This window comes from Onychomys torridus, chromosome 9 (assembly GCF_903995425.1).
Source record: "Onychomys torridus chromosome 9, mOncTor1.1, whole genome shotgun sequence".
NCBI lineage: Eukaryota > Metazoa > Chordata > Mammalia > Rodentia > Cricetidae > Onychomys > Onychomys torridus.
In genome coordinates, this window is record NC_050451.1 from 58,996,209 (window position 1) to 59,016,060 (window position 19,852).

The 19,852-nt window shown below is 41.3% G+C and overlaps 1 protein-coding gene across 2 annotated transcripts in view; it reads right to left on the reverse strand.

Moving 5' to 3' along the window:
* Positions 1–19,852, reverse strand: part of Xpo7 (exportin 7) — a 92,799-nt gene that overhangs the window by 16,839 nt on the left and 56,108 nt on the right. Inside the window, exons 5-18 of one of the 2 annotated variants that reach the window (XM_036199006.1) lie at positions 19,437–19,502; positions 16,275–16,379; positions 14,630–14,795; positions 13,682–13,755; positions 11,818–11,937; positions 10,138–10,284; positions 8,529–8,701; positions 5,856–6,049; positions 5,191–5,296; positions 3,190–3,325; positions 2,616–2,689; positions 1,398–1,478; positions 529–592; positions 54–162 (exon numbers count right to left, since the gene is read on the reverse strand). In XM_036199006.1, the coding sequence (XP_036054899.1) occupies positions 54–162; positions 529–592; positions 1,398–1,478; positions 2,616–2,689; positions 3,190–3,325; positions 5,191–5,296; positions 5,856–6,049; positions 8,529–8,701; positions 10,138–10,284; positions 11,818–11,937; positions 13,682–13,755; positions 14,630–14,795; positions 16,275–16,379; positions 19,437–19,502 (1,615 nt within the window). Of the gene's footprint in view, positions 1–53; positions 163–528; positions 593–1,397; positions 1,479–2,615; positions 2,690–3,189; positions 3,326–5,190; positions 5,297–5,855; positions 6,050–8,528; positions 8,702–10,137; positions 10,285–11,817; positions 11,938–13,681; positions 13,756–14,629; positions 14,796–16,274; positions 16,380–19,409; positions 19,503–19,852 lie in introns of both variants that reach the window. The other variant, XM_036199005.1, reaches the window with a different exon arrangement.

Below are 19,852 nucleotides of genomic sequence, written 5' to 3' on the forward strand. Positions count from 1 at the left end.
AATTTAGTACAGGGCCAGATTACTTCTTGAGCCACTGGAGTTTATTGCAGTACCTAAATCCACCATGAGGAGACGCCCAAGTGCTGTGTAGAAGGTAGTCCGACACCGCATGTCTGTCAGGTTGGACTGATTGTTAATACCCAAAAATGAAAAGTGCTCGCTCTATTAAAAAAAAGAAAACAAGTTAAAAAGGTAAAAACATGGGTTAGAGGTAGAATGGAAGTCAGTAATTTCAGAATTACTGAGCCCTTGCACGCTAGCGGCCCCATGGTCACTCTTTAAGGATACATGGATGCTTTAATTTTTAAAAGTTATCATGGCTGCTACTACTGGCTATATATCCCAAGTATATACAGCAGTAGGTGACTTTAATACAGCCCAGGCATCCTGAGCAGCTCTGATGATGGGAGTGTAATCTGGCAGAGATGCAGGATCCAGGGCCTCAACTGAAGCACCTGCTTTGCAGGGCTGAGGAGGTGCTATGTGGGAGGCTGGAGAACAGACAGGACAAGGGCTGAGATCACTCACCGTGTGATTGTTCAGCATGAACTGTACCGCGCTAAGCTTCACTAGTTTCCTCACACTACTGTATGTAGAGACAAAGGGACACAGTCAAGGAAAGTGTGGCATAAACTAAGACATGTTCAGAGTAGTATGCTTTCCCTAGATATCTGATTTTCTAAACCCCAGGAGCACAATATGCCAAACAAGGAAGTGTTTGTTATTACTTAACGGATTAATAAGAGAATACTCACACCAAACTGCTACTTTTAAGAAAATCAGTACCACAGCAATTTCTCCTCAGAGTCAGACTATCCCAGAGTAGCTCCTCCTGGCAGGATTTCAAGAGGGACTTTATGCCTTAAAGCCCTGCGCAAGCATGCACTGTGCATTGTGAACAGACTCCTCTCCTATTTAGAAAGGGGCTAGCTATGAACTGTCTTTGAAGACTGTGACAAAAAGTTGCTGGACAAAGTGTACAGTGTTTTTTGCACTTACTGGCTCCCAACTGTGGAGCAATCCAAACTTCACAGCAAGCAAACTTGCTCAGATCAAGGGTTCCAAGCCACTACTGTGGGAAAGCTTAGTGTTAGGAGGAAGCTTTGCTTCTACTGCGGATGCTAAGAGCTTAGCTACAGAGAGCATACCAGTGAGCCAGGTCCCAGGTCCCCAGATTTGTGAATTTTAGGACCAGTCAGGGATATATCTATAGTCAACTATTATAATTGTGTTGAGCCTCACTTTTAGGGACGTGGAATTATGCTAGACTCTGTGCGTGTATTGCCTTTGGCTTCTAGGAAAACAGAAGACACTTGAGTCCCAGCTACACCCAAGTTCAAGTGGCAGCAGAAATCATTTGACTTTCTAACTTGCTCAGAGTCTCACTTAAAGGATATCCAATGGAGAGGTCATTGAGAAGCTGCAGTGTCTTGGAGGTGATTGGTTCACAACGCCCCCAGTATTTCAAGTTGGTGATGCTGGAGGAAAAAAAGAAAAAAGAAGCAAGAGAAACTTTTGTTGCACCTGATTTCCTTAAGGGCCGAAAGAAGAAATTCATCAATCAAAAGTCACCACACATCTGTATCACCAATTCACAGACATCACGACCACAGGAAAAAAAAAAAAGGGTATAAAATCTCTGTACTTACATTTGGTTGACTAGAAAAATTATCCTTCAGATAATCTTCACTACTTGGTTCCAAAGCTACACTGGCCCATACCCAGGCCCTTGGAATTCTGGGGCACTCCAGGGCTGATTTCTGCAGCAAGGGTAAGAGATTTCTGCGGCAGTGATAACATGCAGACGTATGCACCTCTGCACCTGCACCATCCACTGTCAGCTGCAGAACTCTAGTAACCCTTGCTTCTGGTCTTGGCTGGCAGAGTCCTTTAGACCCCCTTGGCTTTTTCCATCTTAAATTAGTAACCAGCTCATGGGTATCAGTGTTTAGGTTGGGACAGTTGCAAGGAAGCAAAATGGTACTTTGCACACAGCCCTGGGTTATTATTTGACTCATAGTGTGTGCTATGATAAATTGAGCTCCTAAAAAGAGGAAAATGTAACCAAGGGACATAACTTAAAAACAACAGAAACAAAAACAAGAAAAGGGCCAATTAGGAGCACCAACTTTGAAGACATTCCAACAGCAGGAGCAGATTTTGGAAACTCAAGGCTCCTGGAGGGTATGATGCTTCCTGAGAAGAATAAGCCCATGGGAGAGTGAGGCTCTCCCTTGGAGGTCGGGCAGGCGTTCCCAATGGAAATCAGCACCAGAAAACAAATGCCTACTCTGGGCATCCCGGACAGTGACCGAGAGTGGGAGGACAGAGGCCAATCGCCAGGGAGGAGCTCCATTTTATGAATGCCTTGACAGGATTTCAACTGTGATTCCAAAGGCTAAAGAGAAGATTCAGTAAAATTCTACACAAGCCTGGAATGCTCTGGGGCCGGGCCATATCTCTAAGCACAGCGTGTCACACACTCAAATGCACAATTCTCTGACGCAAACGATCAAGGCTGGAAGAGCAAGGCAGTGGCAACACGGTGCCTGGGTCACTGCACAGTTGCAACAGGGCTGCAGGGCCTCTTGCTGACGGCGAGCCACAACACTTACACTTTTCCTATGAAGACACTCAGCACCATCGTCTCATCATTCAACCCCAGAACTTCTGAGAGTCGGCGGTACAGCTGGTGTCATGCAAAGTAAGAGAAGATAATCAGACGACACAGAACAAGTACAACCCTGGGCTGTCTAAGAAGCGTCCACACGAAAGGGACGAGCTGTAGGACAGCTCTGGGAAGTATGTACTGGAGGGATAGGCTAGCTTTAATGTTCTAAATACTAGGGAGACTATATTCTCTTACTGGACCCTTCAATCCTGAAATTCTCCAGACGCTGCCCAAACTGCCGGCTGTTCTCCACACTAACTCATGTACAGAGACTAAGAACTGCCAGTTCGGGAGAGGACAGCAGATGTTTCCAATGGCCATTTGTTAAGCATATGGAGCACTAGAGAAACAGGCCCAATTCATTGATGATTCTCAGAATTCTCAGACTAAGAGAAAACATTTGGATTTTCCCAAAACTGGAAATCTGGAGGCTTATTGTAACTGTGATCAACTGTTTCCCCTCCATCAGTAACTCCACCCCGGGAAGTGAGAAATGGAGCTAACTGTGAGTCTGTTACCTTCGAGGATTTCTGCACCTGGTCCCCAATGTAGATCTTACGGAACTGCTCAAAAAAACTCAGCATGGCCAATTCGAGCTTCTCATTACCCGCCTGAGCCAAGCGGGAATCTGTCAGGTTCATAAGCTGGAGTACCCTGGAGGAAGAGCAGTGATGATTCTCTCAACAGCAGGACATCCTGGGCACTCTAAACAATGTAAGCTACTTCAAAATCATCACGTCTCTCTCTCCTTATGTCCACTTTGGAAATTGTCTTCTCTGCAGACTCTAAATGGTGGTGAGGAAACTAAGTCTCTATTTCTGCTTATAAACAGTAGTAAAATATGAATATAAAGATAATTGTCTTTTTCTGGAACTCCAGAGAGATCATGGATGAACTGATCTTCTGCATTCAAATTCACCTCTGCTGATGAGTGGGAATGAACTAGCCCAGAGCTTCTCAATCTCTTTTTCTCACAGAGCCATGAAAGGAAGGTCACAGAGCCATGGTGGAAAGGTCATAGGCAAGGACCATTTTCAGGGGCAAACAGCAGATGTACTTTGTACTATGACTTTAATCCTTTGCTCTGGACTCTTCTCTCCCAAACAAGGATATGGCCAATGTTGAATGAGGAATAATGGTAATGGTACTCTTACAATTGAGTCATTTGGCATTTGATAGAATGAAGACAGCAATTATTTACGACATATCATGAGTAAATTAGACTCACTTACTATGTTGCAACACCCAAGAGGAGAATAGTCCACAAGACACTGTCTATACTGCATTTAGTATGACACACATGTGGTATCAGAAAGGTATTGGATTTCATTCTTATGGAATCTTTGTTCACTACCCTTAAAAAGTGCTCGTGAGGTAATACCATGCACACTTTTGTTATAATCAAGGTACCCAAAGTCAAAAGAACATTTGATAAACAATACGGGAGTAAAAAGACACAAATGGGATTTTTTTAGAAGGCTAAGATTTATAGACTGAGATGTCTGAGACCAATACAATACAAGACACCAGGTTCCTGTGGGTTCTCCCTAGGGAGGATACCTGAAGAGTTCAGAAGTCTTAACAATGGCAGCTCTCTATGGCTCTACAATCATTTTAAAACACATAGGAACATCTGGCCCCTTCTATCACACTCTTGCAGTAATACGATGTGTGGTACCACCACAGACTAATGCAGGGATGAGGATCTAGCTATCTTAAACATGACAAAGACTTGAAAATTGTAGATAACACTGCTCTTCTCATAACACCTTCTCTCTTGTTTATTGACTTATTTCTGAGATGGAAAGCCCCTTTGGAAAAAGGGGTGGAGGATACAGTTTGGTAGTAGAGCATGTGCCTAGCATAATACCTGAAGTCCATCTCGGAAACAAGTAAACAAGAAAGGTTATGTGAGCATACAATGGGCTTATTATAGTAAAATGAAGTACATTTTTTTTTTGATGTAAGATCTCACTATGGCCCAGAGCTTGATATGTAGACAAGGTTGGCTTCGAACTCACTGAGATCTGCTTGCCTCTGCCTCCCCATTTTAACTTAGAAAACTTTCAGTAAGTTTTAACATTCACTTAGAGGTTTTTCATAAAAGACGACGACAGATACAAACTAATGTGAAATCCTGTGACTGTGATAGGCTGCAGGAGGGACACCAAGGAACTAGTTTCCTTTTAGACCTGTGTCAGCATTGAAAATAAAACCCAGAGTCTCCAACTCTTAGATACTGCCCCTGAATAGATACACAGTTACCCTCAATAGCTTCCCAATTCCATATATAGCATTTCCTGCGGATTACTGTTAAAATGTTTTTAGTGTAAATCATAGGTAGAGTTCTTACTGCAGGCACAAAAGAGAGCTAGCTGGCTTAGCATAGTAGGTCCACATCCTCATGGGCATTCAGTTGCCTAAGAAGGATTTCTGCAATTGGCAGAAAGCATCAAGAGGGCCCCAACAGGTGCTGAGTTCTCAAGTAGAATAAAAGGCTTCCATGGGGGCACACTTACCGACAGACGAGCTCACCATCCATAGCATCTTGCTCATCGGTGCTGGCAAAAGAAACTCGTCCTCCAATCACCGCTCCAATGATGTAAACCAACCACGTCAGCCGTCCTGGAGTAGGAAGAAGACTCTTTAGTGTCCCCTGGCTAGTGCTGTAAAGATACTTTTACTAGAAGACGCTTCAATCTTTCTTCCCCTGAGACAGTCTCTCTGTAGCCCAGGCTGTCCTGGAACTCCCTCTGTAGCCCAGGCTGGCCTCCAACCCTCAGAGATCTGCCTGCCTCTGCCTCCCGAGTGCTGGGTCTCAAGGTGTGCACTATTACCACCTGGCGAGACCCCTTGATCTTAAGAGTATTCTAGTAAAGCCACAAAGTCTTCCTTTCTGATACAGGACGGCCACCATTCTAGTCTAGTAAGGCTGACATCAAGAGGGAAACTGGATCAGACCAGACTACTGTTTCTGGAGTGCAGTTCCTCCTTAAAACAACCCAATGCAGGCGTGATTTATTATCCCACCCCAGTCCCCTGTGGCATTTATTCATTCACTCACTCACTCTGTGTGCATGGAGGTGGTAGCAGATAATCCTTTTTTTTGGCCAGGAGAAGGGCACAAAGGGAGGAAGCAGGAGGTGAGGGGTCGACAGTACCTGTGCTCCCTGACTGCACTCACCCTCCTGCACTGCAATGTCCACTGGGCTGGCGCTGGCACTCTGTAGCAGCTCCTGGTAGGACTGGGCCGACTGGTCAAACAGCTGCACAAGGAGCGCACATGTCTTCTCATACTCACAGCGCCCAATGGTGGACAGCTGGTCCAACTGCTGCTGGACCAGACCTGTATCCTCCAGGGGATCTTCCAGACCATCCCTACTCCCAAGAAAGAAGGCAACCCTCTTAAAAAACATGCCCATTAATTTCCCTGACACAGCAGCCTTTTCTCCTAAACCATAGAGGATCAACACTAATTTTTCCCAAGGAAGGAAATTTAAAAAGTTCTTGTTGTCACTGAACCTTCCCAATTCCTTAGCATTTGTCTGCCATTGAACCTGGCACTTAACGTTTCTAAGTCCTTTGAGCTCCTGGCCCTTAGGTTTTCCTTCTTTTAATTATATATTTAAAATATATATTTATATTTTAAAAAGACAGGGTTTCTCTGGGTAGCCTTCGCTGTCCTGGAACTTGATCTGTAGACCAGACTGGCCTTGAACTCAGAGATCCACCTGCCTCAGCCTCCTAAGTGCTGGGATTGAAGGCATGTGCCACCACCGCCTGGCTTATTTAAAATTGTTTTAAGATTATATTTTTATTGTAACCATGTATGTATGCATGCTCAAGTGCATATATATGTAGTTCAGAGGATAATTTGTAGGGACCAGTTTCCTCCTTTGCCAAGTGGGCCTTGGGAACTGACTGGTAGTCAGGCTTGAAGACAAGCACCTTTACTCACTAAGCCATCTTGAAGACCTGTAAAGAGTAGCTTCTTTTCTCTCTTTTTTTCAAAATTTGCTTTTGTGGTGCCAAGATTGAACTCGGGCTTTGTGCATGACTGGCAAGTACTCTACTGCTGAGCTACTCTAGGCATCCCTAGCCAATCTTTCTGATTACTGTATACTTTGGAACTCTAAGTAAGTACATATTCCTGCATTTGAAGTTATTGTGGCCAAGTGAGGTCAGGGAATTCAGAAACTTTCACAAGGAAGGCAGTATGTTTTCCCCAGCAATGTAAAAACTTTGATGAACCCCATATTTTATCAAACCCAATCTTGCTATATAGCAAACACAAAACTATAATATATTTTGGTACCAAAACGGTAAGAGTTTAGTTTCCCACCTCAGATTTCAGAACTGTGGCTCTGTACCAGGTCTTACCTTATCTACTGGTTTTCAGATTTTATAACACCTTGCCCTATGCTGAGATCTCTACAGTTCTATTGTAGCATAGCAATGCCAGATGCAGCAGCAGCCAAGAGCTGGCTGCTGTATGTTTCCCACTTGCTATGTACAATGCTAGGCTATTAATTCTCATAAGATCACAAGGTGGTCTTATTACTATTGATAGTTTATAAAAAAAGGAAATGCAGAACACACTCAAAAGTATAGTTATTAGACCTGGCTTCCGGTGTCTAGAATTTCTACACATTCGTCTAGCCTCTAGCACTGCCTCCTGGAAGCCAGATGAATAGGACAAAGGCTTTCCAGTGAACTTCATGAATACTCATAGTTTGAAATGATTTGTTATAAACAGCAAGACTACAAACTTGAGCCTGTGAGATGGCTGAGCAGATAAAGGCACTTTAAGATTGATAACTTGAGTTTGGCCCTGGGGACCACATGATAGAAAAAGAAAACTGACTACACACACACACACACACACACTCTAACCAACCATAGACTAAAGACAATTGAATGTACCCACTCTGAGCAAATAAAGGACAAAAACCAAACAACCTGTCAAACAACAAAACCACAAACAAAAACAAAATACCACAAAGGCAACTTGATTTAATATCAGACATGTCTTAAAAGGCCTAACATTTCTTTTTCTTTCTTCTTGGATTTTTGAGACAGGCTTTCTTTGTATAGCTTTGGCTGTCCTGGAACCAGCTCTGTAGACCTGGCTGGCCTTGAACTAATAGAGATCGAGTGCTGGGATTTTAAGGCATTCCTCACCACTGCCCGGTTCCTTTTTATTTATTCTTATTTTATATGCATTGGTGTTTTCCCTGTAGATATGCCTGTGAGGGAGTCCGATCCCCAGAACTGGAGCTACAGACAGTTGTGAACTGCCATGTGTGTGCTGGGAATTAAACCTAGCTCCTCTGGAAGAGCAGCCAGTGCTCTTATCACTGAGCCATCTCTCTAGCCGTGGACTGACATTTCTTTAACTATGGGTTTCTGGTCCAGTTAATAGTTAAGGTATGCTAACATGACAAATCCATGATGAGTGTGCTAGAACTACATAATCCTTACAAGTTCTGAAATTAGAGTTGATTATGATCTGACCTTATAATCTCATTTAGCTATTTATTTCCTTAGGAAGTCTCACTAGATTCCATACTTAGACATTATAACTTTTACCACCTGTGTCTTATAAATGGTCCTCACATTTGAAGAAAATCAGTGGCCCGGGCAAGCACATGCAATGTGTTTCAACAGACACTGCTGGGGACAGTGGTTCAGGGGACACGAACAAGGAAGGTATCAGAGGGAAAGACAGAGACAGATGGCCATAAACAAACACAGATTTTACACATGTCTCCTTTTGTCAGTTTGGGATCTGACTTCTAGTAAGTCTGACAACAAGGCTGCTGGTTAGGGAATGTGGTGGTAGTCCATGTTTCCTTACCTTAGAATGATGTGCACAGATTCCAAACGGGATGTGATATAGGCTTTGGTGACTTCAGGAGTATATGTTTCCAGCATATGGGGCTCTGTGGCTTTGACATATGGCACGGAGGCTGCCAGCCGCTGCCACAGGCTCAGGAGATAGTGCACACTATTTGGGGCAAATTCCCAGTGCTGAGGATCAACAAAAGAAAAGGCATGTTTTTCATTTCTGTACACAAAATCCTAGGCCATTTGATACAAAGAATAACAAGATAACTAAGTTTTTAGGGGCTTGAATCTATGTATTTGGTAACTTATTTAAGGTAGCTACTAGTGGTGGTTTGAATGACAAATGTCCCAAGTGGGCTTGGGCATTTAAACACTTGGTCCCCAGTTGGTGGTGCTGTTTGGGAAGCTTTAGGAGGTGCGGCCTTGTTGGAGGAAGTCTGTTATGGACAGGGTTTTCAGAGTTCCTTACTTTGCCAAGTTCATTCTCTCTTTGCTGTTGAGGATGTGAGCTCTCAGCTTCCTGACCCTGCCCATCATGCTTGCCCCTTGCTACCCACTCTCTACCACAATGGGCTCTTTTTATTGGTTTCTTTTGAGACATGGTCTTGCTATGTAGCCCTGGATGACATGGATCTCATAAGTAGATGAGGCTCATACGGATCCACCTGTTTCTGCCTCCTGGGTGCTGAGATTAAGACATGAACCACCATGCCTGGACCATAATGGACTCATCCCTCTGAAAATAAACAAACTCTTCCTTCTGTAGGTTGCTTTTAGTCATGGTATTTTATCACACCAACAAAAAAGTAATGAATACACTAGTGTTTCAGATTTCAGAGTTTAATGAGAAAGGTGATCTGTGCTGGCTATATAAATCCAGATGACAAGGAAAGACACATGAAAGTAGGTCTGAGACATCAGAATATAGGAGAATTGCTGGTCAGCTTATCAGAAATAAGAGATGTCAAAGTTCCACTCTGGAACTAGTGAACCAGAAACTGTGGGGATGGAGACCCAAGCCATTGTGTCCCTTCAAGTTCTCAGGTGACTGTGATGTGAACCCCACAGCAAGAGACTCTCAGTGTGCTGCTGCATGACAAGAGGGAGAGTGCTCTGTCCCCTCATTCTGCAGTCCAGGTCCCAGTTCTACTGTTTGCTTTTCTCTCAGTACTGGGTTAAACCCAGCGGGGCTTTAAGTGTGCTAGGCAAGCACTCTACTAGTGAGCTATGTCCTTACCTTTCTCTCCAATTTAAATATCGCCTTATCATTTCTACAAGTTCCTTTAACCAAGGTGATTAAACTTGTTTTTCTTGTGGTGCTGGGACCAAATGCAGAGCCTCACAAATATGAGACAAAAGTTTTAGCACTGAGCTACAACTCCAACCCTTTCCTTACACTCTTATAAATGTAAATAGTCTACAATAGTGACTATTTTGAAGGGTATGTCTGAGTGTAATGAAACAATCTTTTTTCTTCCTGTGATTCTGAGGACTGAAGCAGTACCTCACACATATTAGGGAAGTGCTCAACCACCAAGCTATATTCCAACTCCAATAATATTTTTATAGGGTTAAAACCAGTATGCAAGAGATGAGAGACAAGGAGATGAAAGACAAACCTGTAGGCTGGTCACTGTGAAGTTGGCTATCAATCGGATAACCTCAGGGTAGTTTTCCACTTTTACCAATTCTCCCAGCTGGTAGTTACTCTTTAACCGGGCCAGTAGTCTGCAGAACTCATGGTAATTGTTTGGGTCTGATAAACTCTGGCAATGGCACAGGAAGAAAATAAAATGGAAAACATAATCACCACACTCCAAGAATGATATATGCTTGGCATGGCATGGGGAAGTCTATATTTCAGCTTCTGGGCTGCAAATCATGATTGAGAACAACACAGGAATAGAAGGCTTCAAAATAAGTCTTTTTAAAAAGGTTTGATCGCATTTATTTTCCCATCAGCACAAAATATTCATCCATGAGATGGATCAGTATTAGCTTCAAATGGCAGAGTAAGAAACAGGACCTAGAAGGATCACACTACTTGCCTAGGGTTGTTAAGATGATCAATGGCAGAAATGGGCACCATCTTTGATGTGCCTACTTCTTGTAGATCAAAGGGAATCTATTGATTTCTACATATGTCAAAACGATCACTAAGTGAAGCACCTTAGTTATTATAAACAAAAGTGGCACAAGTGTTTCACATTGTATCACAAGGACTAGAAGTTTATTATATCCCAGTATATAATTATATCCAGTACTACAAGAATTTAAAGGTATCAGTATATCTGTATTTCTTTAATGAATATTATTCTTTATTAGTGATCGGAGCAGAAACTTTGTTTTATTCATATACATAATCCTGACACAGTAAGTCTTAATACAGTTTTTGAATGAATAAAGGCATTTTAAAAGAAAGGGACAAAGTTTAATTATATTTTAAAACATACTTCTAGAATTTTTTCCCCAACTATAGAGAATATTTGGAAGAAAAGTGGTATCAGATGAATTTTGGGGCAAAGAGAGAGAGAGAGAGAGAGAGAGAGAGAGAGAGAGAGAGAGAGAGAGAGAGAGAGAGAGAGAGAGAGAGAGAAGGAGAAGAAAAGTCATCAAATTATGGAATGTATCTCTGAAAAAGGATTCCCCTTCTAACCTAAAGATAGCCTCATAGGTTAGGTGTAGTGGATAGCCATCCCAGCATTGGCCTGGAAGTTCCAACTCCCATTGAGGCTTCAGTAATGATCACGCCCACAAGGCGGGCAGAGGAGGGAGCGGAAGACCAAGGAGCAAGAGGAGGTGGCTCTCTTGGTTCCGGGATGCTGGACGCTGGAGGTAGACCGAGCAGAGTTCTCCAGAGAACACCGCCGGACTGCCCTATACCTTTGCCAGACCCTGCAACCTACCCCTTCATTTGTAAGTTACCCCACAAAATAAACCTCCCTTTTAACTACGTGGAGTGGCCTTAATAATTTCACCAATAGTTAGGTTATTCATATTAATGTAAAACACTGAGAAACAAAACCAATCTTTAGATTTTTAATTTCTTGAGGGAGTAAGAATCACTGGTGCCATTTTAGCTAGCTTGTATCTGATGACCTTGTTCCATGATTTCTGTATTCTAGAGCTATGGGACTCATACTCCTCTCTTGGAGCAAATGTACCCCATAATCATCCATAGGTCTTCAGAAGTGCAGCCTAAGCTGCTTCCTGGGATTTCTGCCATGGCCACGTGATGAACTTCCCTCAGACTTCAGTCACACAGATTCAGTATATACCTACATTCTCAGAAACCTTACCTGTGGATTTTCCAGTATTCGTTTAACACCATCAACAAGATGAGAGAGAAACTTGGCCCTCTCGGCATTGTTAAATAGGGACCTCCGGACCGAGGCAATCTGTACCAGGCAGGACAAAACCTGCAAGCAAGGCATAGCACAGATACACTCAGTAAGACGGGCAGCTATGGCCCCCTCTAATGTTCAGCAGCTTTATCAAAAAAAGAAGCATTCAATCCAAGTTCATCAAAGCAACGGCCATGACTACATCCAGCTTGGAAATTTCGCTTAGATAATATCTTTGACTACTTAATCATTTCTTTGATTCCTACTTATATATAGTTAAGCTGCGAAAAAAGTCAAGCAATTTATAGCTTCAATAATGCTTGAGATTTAGATTTTTTTTTTCTGTTTCAATAAAATCAAGCTCTGCTTACAGAACTATATGATAAAGTAATCAGGTCAAATCTATGGCCTGAAAAAAGTTTTTCCCTTTTCCTACAGTGCTAATTATGTGCTGTCTATCTGTACAAGCCAGTTTCTGGTCTTCTGCACGCTCTCTGCCCAGGAAGCTGGACTTGCAGCAGCCACAGCACAGCTGTTGCTCTTGCTCTGGGCTGGCCTCACCACAGGGAAGCACTCGGAGGGCAGAAGGGAGAAGACAAAGATACCCTCCTCCCTGCCCCCGGCTGGACTACCAACTGCCACAGCATTTGCTGTATAGCTGTCTCCCAGGATGCAGGCTGAGCTCTCCTAGGCTTGTTCTCCACCAGCCTTTGCAGAGGGCACATGTCCCCAGGCCTTGTTAGGTCACTGTGAGTTTGCTCAACTATAAACAGTGTTTTCACTGACTACCCCTCTTGACTGTGCTACTTTTTCCTTAAGTGACTTAAGGATGTACATAACATTGAATTTATATTTATGCTAAAGGGAAGGCCTGTGTTAATTTGGAAAAGTATAATGACCAGGAAAGTGATCCACTGAAGAAATCTCCATTACTTTACCGTGTTCCTATGTATATTTCATGTAGAATAGTATTTAAGTCCCCAAATTCCTAGACCAACAACGTTTTAGACCCTGAATGACCTTGTGATCTAAGGTACATTACCACTAGATAAGAATTCCAATGCTTTCTTGGGAGAAAGACATATTTGTCTTTCATTTTATCATTTATCACTATGTAACTTTGGCCTCAGAGACTTTCTTTTCTTCTTTCCCTCAAACTTGGTATATGGGAGATAGGATGACTTTAAATTCCCAATATAGTGGTCTCCATTTCCCATGTGCTGGGATTACAGGAGTGCCTGAAGGATTTTAAAAACATCTCATGCCAGTCTCAATGTTAAGCTAGACAAGTATCAGATGAATCCTTAAACAGTAGCTTGTGGCAATCACTAGGGTTATAGGCACAAGATGGGACAGAAAAAGCTTGACAGTTAGCCATAACATGACAATAGACAGGAAGAATTAAAAACAATGAAGACTCTGCTGTTAGAACTTTTAGGCTATAACCTCAGCATCAACACACTGGGTAACTAATCCTAGTACATACTATGACATATTTCTATCAACATCCCCCTCCCCATACCCCCCTCAAAACAACAAAAAAACCCAAACAACAACAACTGAAAAAAAAAACACAACCCCAAAAAAACAAAACACACAAACACACAAACAAAAACCCAAACACCCACAGGGTTTTCCTATGCGGCCCTGGCTGTCCTTGAGCTTGATATGTAGATAAGGCTGTCTTTGAACTCACAGATCTCCCAGCTATCATGTCTGGTTTATTTCTATGATTTTACAAAACAAAACAGACCTAAGGTTTATTTACCAATGGTACCTTCTAGAAATAGGTTTGTTTTAAAAACTGGTTCTGACTTACCAAAGGTGAGAATGAGGGAGGGATGGAATGATACAGGTCGAAGAACAGCTGCAGAGTAGAAGAATCTAAGAACGCTAGGAGGAAAAAGATGAAGGGCATGACTTGACTCTGCCGCACAGGCCTTCATGCATTTTTACAGCTTTATGTATTAGGGACCATACCTATTTTCTTAGAAAGTGATAAACTAGTGAGAGTTGTCCCCCCCCCCCCCCCCCCCCCCGGTTAAAAATTACTGATTTCAGCTCCTCTATGAAGTGTTTATCGTTTTGACTTTCAAGGAACTTTAGATAATCTTAACTCCTCTTTCCACAGTTTGTCCTTAGAAAAAAGACACTCTGAAATTCTTTCGTTTATTTTTGGTTATTTTAAGACTAGGTCTTGCCATATACACGCTGGCCTTAAACTTGCGATCTTCCTGTATCAGCTGGGACCACAGGTAAGTAACACCTTATGACACCTTGTTTTTAAGTAACAGAAGTGGGGGTTGGAGAGATGGCTAAGCAGTTAAGAGCATTTGATGCTCTCCTAGTGGCCTAGGTTTGGTTCCCTGCACCCATATGGTGCAGTTACAACTGTCTGTAACTCCTTTCCTACAGATTCAGTATCTCTTGTGGCCTTTGAGAGCACCAGGCATGCAAGTGCTTTACAGACATATACATAAGCAAAATACCCATACACATAAAATTAAAAAACAAACAAAACAAACAAACAACAACTACAAACACAAGCCCTCCTACTCCCCAGAAATCTGGTATTATTTAGTAATTACAAGTTCTCTTATGCTTGGGGGAATTCATAAGACTTCTCTATGAATCCTTACCATGTTGTAAACAAAGGCATGAAAACATTAAATTTTGTTCAAAAAATAAAGAATTACGGGGCCTCTTTAGATTAACCTATAGACACAGGGCAGGCAGACTTAGACTTAGGCTGAAGCTGCTCTGTTACCTGATCTCCAGCTGGTGGGGATCTGTACTGTACACAGGTCATCTGAAGACTCATCAGTAGATGTGCCGATGAAATCAAAGTTTAAACAGTTATGGGTGAGTTTGAGTAGCTGCATTAGCAAGCCATGCTGACTTTCATCATTCAAGTTCAGATTCTTTCCCGATGCCTGCAAAAATTGTCACATGATGAATGAGCTCCAAACAAGTCTCTTTTCCCTGCTTTAGAAGTATGCTGCTAAGTTGGAAAAGGAGGGCTGTACTTCAGCATAGTAAAATGTTTTTACTCCAGAAAGATGTTGCTGTTTTATTAACAATGTTATCACGAAAAAAAAATCTACGTTTTCTTTTAGTATCAACACATATAAAAATATGAAGCTGACATTTAGAGAAATCCCCTGGCTAACACTTCTTTTTCATATGTAGTCATAATGGCCACTGGGAATCCTAAGCAATACAGGATTTGGCGTTTGGGTGTGCGATCTTCGTAATTTCTAGGCGTGGCTTAAATAAAGCTATGGACCTAGTTCTGAATAAGCTTTACAGTTCCCTTCCTCTTTGTAGAACCATCATTATCAAATATTTTTCTAATGAGAACGAAAACAAAATTACTCCTGAATATTACATATTTATCTGCAGAGTATCTGTAGACTTAAGAGCTAGATACTGGTCCATAGTATCTGTGGCCTTAGTGATGAGTTGATAGGATTAGGGAGGATTTGATCCTTAGTTTTCTCAGAAGCTATTTCTCTAAGCAGATGTCACAGCTTTGTGGGTACTACAGCTTTGCCTGGCAGCTTGCTGGACAATGGAACATTTATAAATTTGCAGTTAATCAAGTGAATAAAAGATGGGTGTCATAAATAGGGTAACAGAAAGAATATAAATTTGTTTCTGGAGCTAAAACAGGAATATCAGAAAATGAGAACAAAAACACATAAAAGTGAACCAGAGGCTATCCCCAAGTAGCTTCCCATGTTGAAAAAGCCACCTGACCACTGTTACTGGGGATTGAACCCAGCCAGGCTCTCATGCATGGTAAGTACTCTACCTAACTTTTTTGATTAAATTTAATGCTATCAATAGATGAAATTAAAACCAGCTCTCTATTTAAAGCACTTAATTCCCTTATGTGATACTGCCTATTCCTTCAGGTTATTAAACCAAAGTGGATGCCAAAAAAATTCAAAATCTATTCTTTAAAGAAGATGCTGCTCGCTTATTTGCTGCTTTTAACTCAGCAGGGGATAGAAGACTCACCTAGTTTTGTATGGTAAGGATGTAGTCTGAACCTGCTTGCAGAACACTTAAGGAATCTAAACACCATAAAGCTAACAGGCTTCCATTCTGTATAGAGACATTTTATGTGGCTATAAAGCAACTAACAGCAAATTTCTAACTTTGTAGTAAACTAGATTCCTTGAAGATAGGAACAAGGAATAAATGTTCTCTTACTGTCTTTTACCCAGAGGAGTAGCTTTTAATCCTTTTTTCTAAGTCAGTGATCAACCTGGCTAGCTGTTTCTCTGTCTCCAGATGTGTGTAATTCGAGAGACAATGGCCTCAGTAAGGTGCTGACATCTAACAAATCCCACCCACTCTTAGCCCTGAAAAGGGACCAGGAATTATAACCGACCTTATAACCATACCTGTTTTAGTAAATTGCAGGAAAGTGTGAAGATATCAAACAGTGATGAGTCTCGGAAAGAAGAAGCTATTTTCCTGTGTTTGGTTAAAGGATGGGTGGTGTCTGCCTGTGTAGAAAAGAATAAGCCAATCCAAGTTTTAAAATAATTCCAGTGTGTGTGTGGGGAGGAGGGCATGGTTCATGCAGATTTCAAATAAACCAGAAGAATTTCCAATAATTCAATATAAACACAAAATTCATTTTTACAGCTTAATTTATTGTTAAATCAGATCTAGTAGGAAGATGTGGAGAAAAGGGTGATGGGTGTTGCTCATGGCGACCATGACCTTATTTCTCTCAAGCAAAACTACACAAACTGTTGGTATGCATTGCCAGCAATTGCTATCATATCGTGGCTCAGCTACAAAACCAGACAGAGCAGCAAGGCTGGGCTTTGGTAAGTTAACTCACCAGGCGGAAGCAACTGCCCAATTTCAAAACAATCACTAATGGCATGAACTTGAAAATAAATGATGGCCTGCAGTCTCACTTCATTCTCTAGCCTATTTCAACATGGAAATGAGATCTGAAATCATTCTAAGGGTCTCTCATTCCACCGTTTTTTCAGCTGCTATAGAAATAGTAATCCTGTATTTTTAACAGGTAGTAGACACTCAACATATGGAATAAAAGAATTATGATTGTCTACAGTATTTGTAGCCTAGCCACTTAATTGAAACTTAAATTTCTTCGATTTATTGATCAATGCACCCAAGAAGGGTTCATTTTGTTTTAGTCACACTGAAGGATCATAGTAGCAAACCTTCCAAAATGTCACCTCTAGGTTCAAATAGAAATGGTAAAGAGAAGTATACTTTCTAATTTGAATGAGCCAACCAGTAAGTATTGGAACATTACTTAGAGGTTCAAAATATTCCAGTTCTACTGTCTATGTCACTGTGCTATATGTCTTATATGATGAAGCTATGCTTTTTGTTTGTTTTTGAGACAGGGTTTTATTAGTGTTGGAGGAGGGCAATGGGAGAGGGAAGAGGGAAAGAGAGAGAGAAAGAGAGGGAGGGAGGGAGGAAGGTAGAGAGCAGAGGCGCAGACACAACCTCATGTGTGTGTGTGTGTGTGTGTGTGTATGTGTAGTTTCTTGTAAAAGTTAGTTTATCCAAATAGTTAAAGCTTAAAAGTGAGCAAAGACGAAGCTAGACAAACACTACTGTGAACCTGAGTAGGCCTTAGGAATGTCTAAATCTTGATTATCAAATATCAAGCATGTGTGACTTCCCTAAATTTTCTAGCACCTTGGTGTTAACTTGAATAGGACTAGGCAGAGTTATCATGCTCTACGGTTCCAAGGTGCTGGGGATTTCCAAAAAGAGTCACTTCATTAAAGAGGCTATCATCGTTCACTTCTTAAAGGCTGCACAGAATTTCCCATAGGGAAAGGTACAACAGTGACAATCATTAAAAATGAAAGTAAAAGGGTGCTGGAGAACTCTGATTCGAAAAGTTGAAATGCTGGAACTTTGTCAAGCAGCAATGGTCATCATATGGTCCACTCCATACCACAATCACTTAAGTAAAGCACACAGAAAATTGTTTTGTAAAAATTACCAATCTTCATGTTATTTACAGGGTGGGGAGCAAGCTTTGAGAGAGAACATTAAGCCTATGGTTTTTGTATTTGGCTAATGGATGCTCTCTTTACTGTACAGGTAACAGTGGTTGAACAGTCTGTTGTTAACAACACAGGATTCTGGTATAAGACTGACTATCTGGGCTCAAATTTAGATAGCATTACTCACTAACTGTGAAACTGTAGACAAATTACCATGCATCACAGTTTCCTTATCCAGAAAAATGGAACAGCCACAATACCTACCTTACAAGATTGTTGAGAATAAAACAAGTTAACTTAGAATGGTGGCTGCCCGTCGTAGTTACTCACAAGTCTAAGCTATTGGTAAAGCTGCTCAATGGCAACTGCACTTAACAGGTAATACAACACAGATGCCCAATCTGAACAGTTATAATCTAGAGCATTAAAAGAGTACCAACTTAACAGTTTAAAGTTCTTAGGATTAATAAAACATCTGCATCATTATTAGCAATAGCAACAATAATGCCAATGTAATTAATATGCTGGCAACTTAATGTGAGATGTTACAACTAATATCAATACTTGTTTGTTTAATAATTATATAATTTTAGTTAAATATAGAAGCAAACAACCAAAATGATAATAGCCAGAGCAAAAAGGAAAAAACATGGAAAAAAAAATTAGCCACTGGTGTTTCCTCTGTAATTCTTGGTGACATCAATGACTACTTGAAAGAATAACCAGAAAAGAAAAAAATTTATTCATTTTGAAAGATCACCAGCAAGATTTTTAGTAATAACACATGGGAGCTGACTGCTATTTACTTATATTTTAAAAACTTTACTTTACCTTTTTTTTGGGGGGTGGGGGGAAGACAGGATCTCTAGCCTAGGCTGGCCTTGAACTTTGATCATTCTGTCAACACCTGCCAGTGCTGGGATTTATAGAAGTGCACCACCATGCCCAGTGGGTGTGTCTCCAAGGACCAGGGCTTGATGTGTGTGCTTAAGCACTTTACCACTGAGCAACAACCCTAAGCCTGGTGACTGATTTTTAAATAACTTTAGCAGATAGTAATGTACACAGGAGCAGAAGGGCCACAAGCATGTAACTGATTTTACTTTTATAATTGCTATTTCATAATTAAACTCTTTCACTAGAGTAAGGCAGTATTTTTCTTTCTTTTTGAAACAGAGTCTTAATACATAGCTCAGGCTCAAACTCATGACGATTCTCTTGCTTCAGCCTCCCACACTCTGGTATGGTTTTGACATAGATGACATCATCATTCTCATCTCTTAAAAAAAAAAAGAACACTGGTACTAATAATGAAAACTGATACGGGAGCGTAATATACTTTGGTGATCTCAGAAGCAGGCCAGATTAAAAAGAGTGGTGTGGATTGCATTTACAGAGGAAAACCGAATGGGTCTATTTTGTTTGAAAAAGGCATTAATCACTTACCGCAAAAGCACACAACTGCCAAAAAACATCACCCCACAAACAGCAGAAAGCACCAATACCAAGAAAAAATGTGTCACTTACTTCAATAAGGAAGGCTGTAGCACTTACTTGATTAATTTCATTGGTGAGCTGAGATAAAATTGTGACGCCAATGATGCAGTATTCAACACTGTCCTGGTAAGCAAATGCACAGGTGGAAGTTGGCATGGCCTGGCTTTGGAATGTACTCATACTACTTAATTACAGATTCCTTATTACCAGGAAAACTGCCTATAGAAGGCAGCAAGGAATTAGTTTCAGCCTGCTGCCTTATAGAAAACAAACAACAGCCTTCCATAAAGAAAGACAGCTGCATTTAACCTTATCAAATTTGGAAGTTCTCCAAAGCACCACAGCATACACATTATTAAAATAGAAACTGCAAGACATACCTCTAGGCAAATGAATAAAATGAAATAAATAACCATGTTTTAGAAGGGTTTTTTTCCCCCACCCAACATTAAGAAATAGGTAAAGAGGTGGGC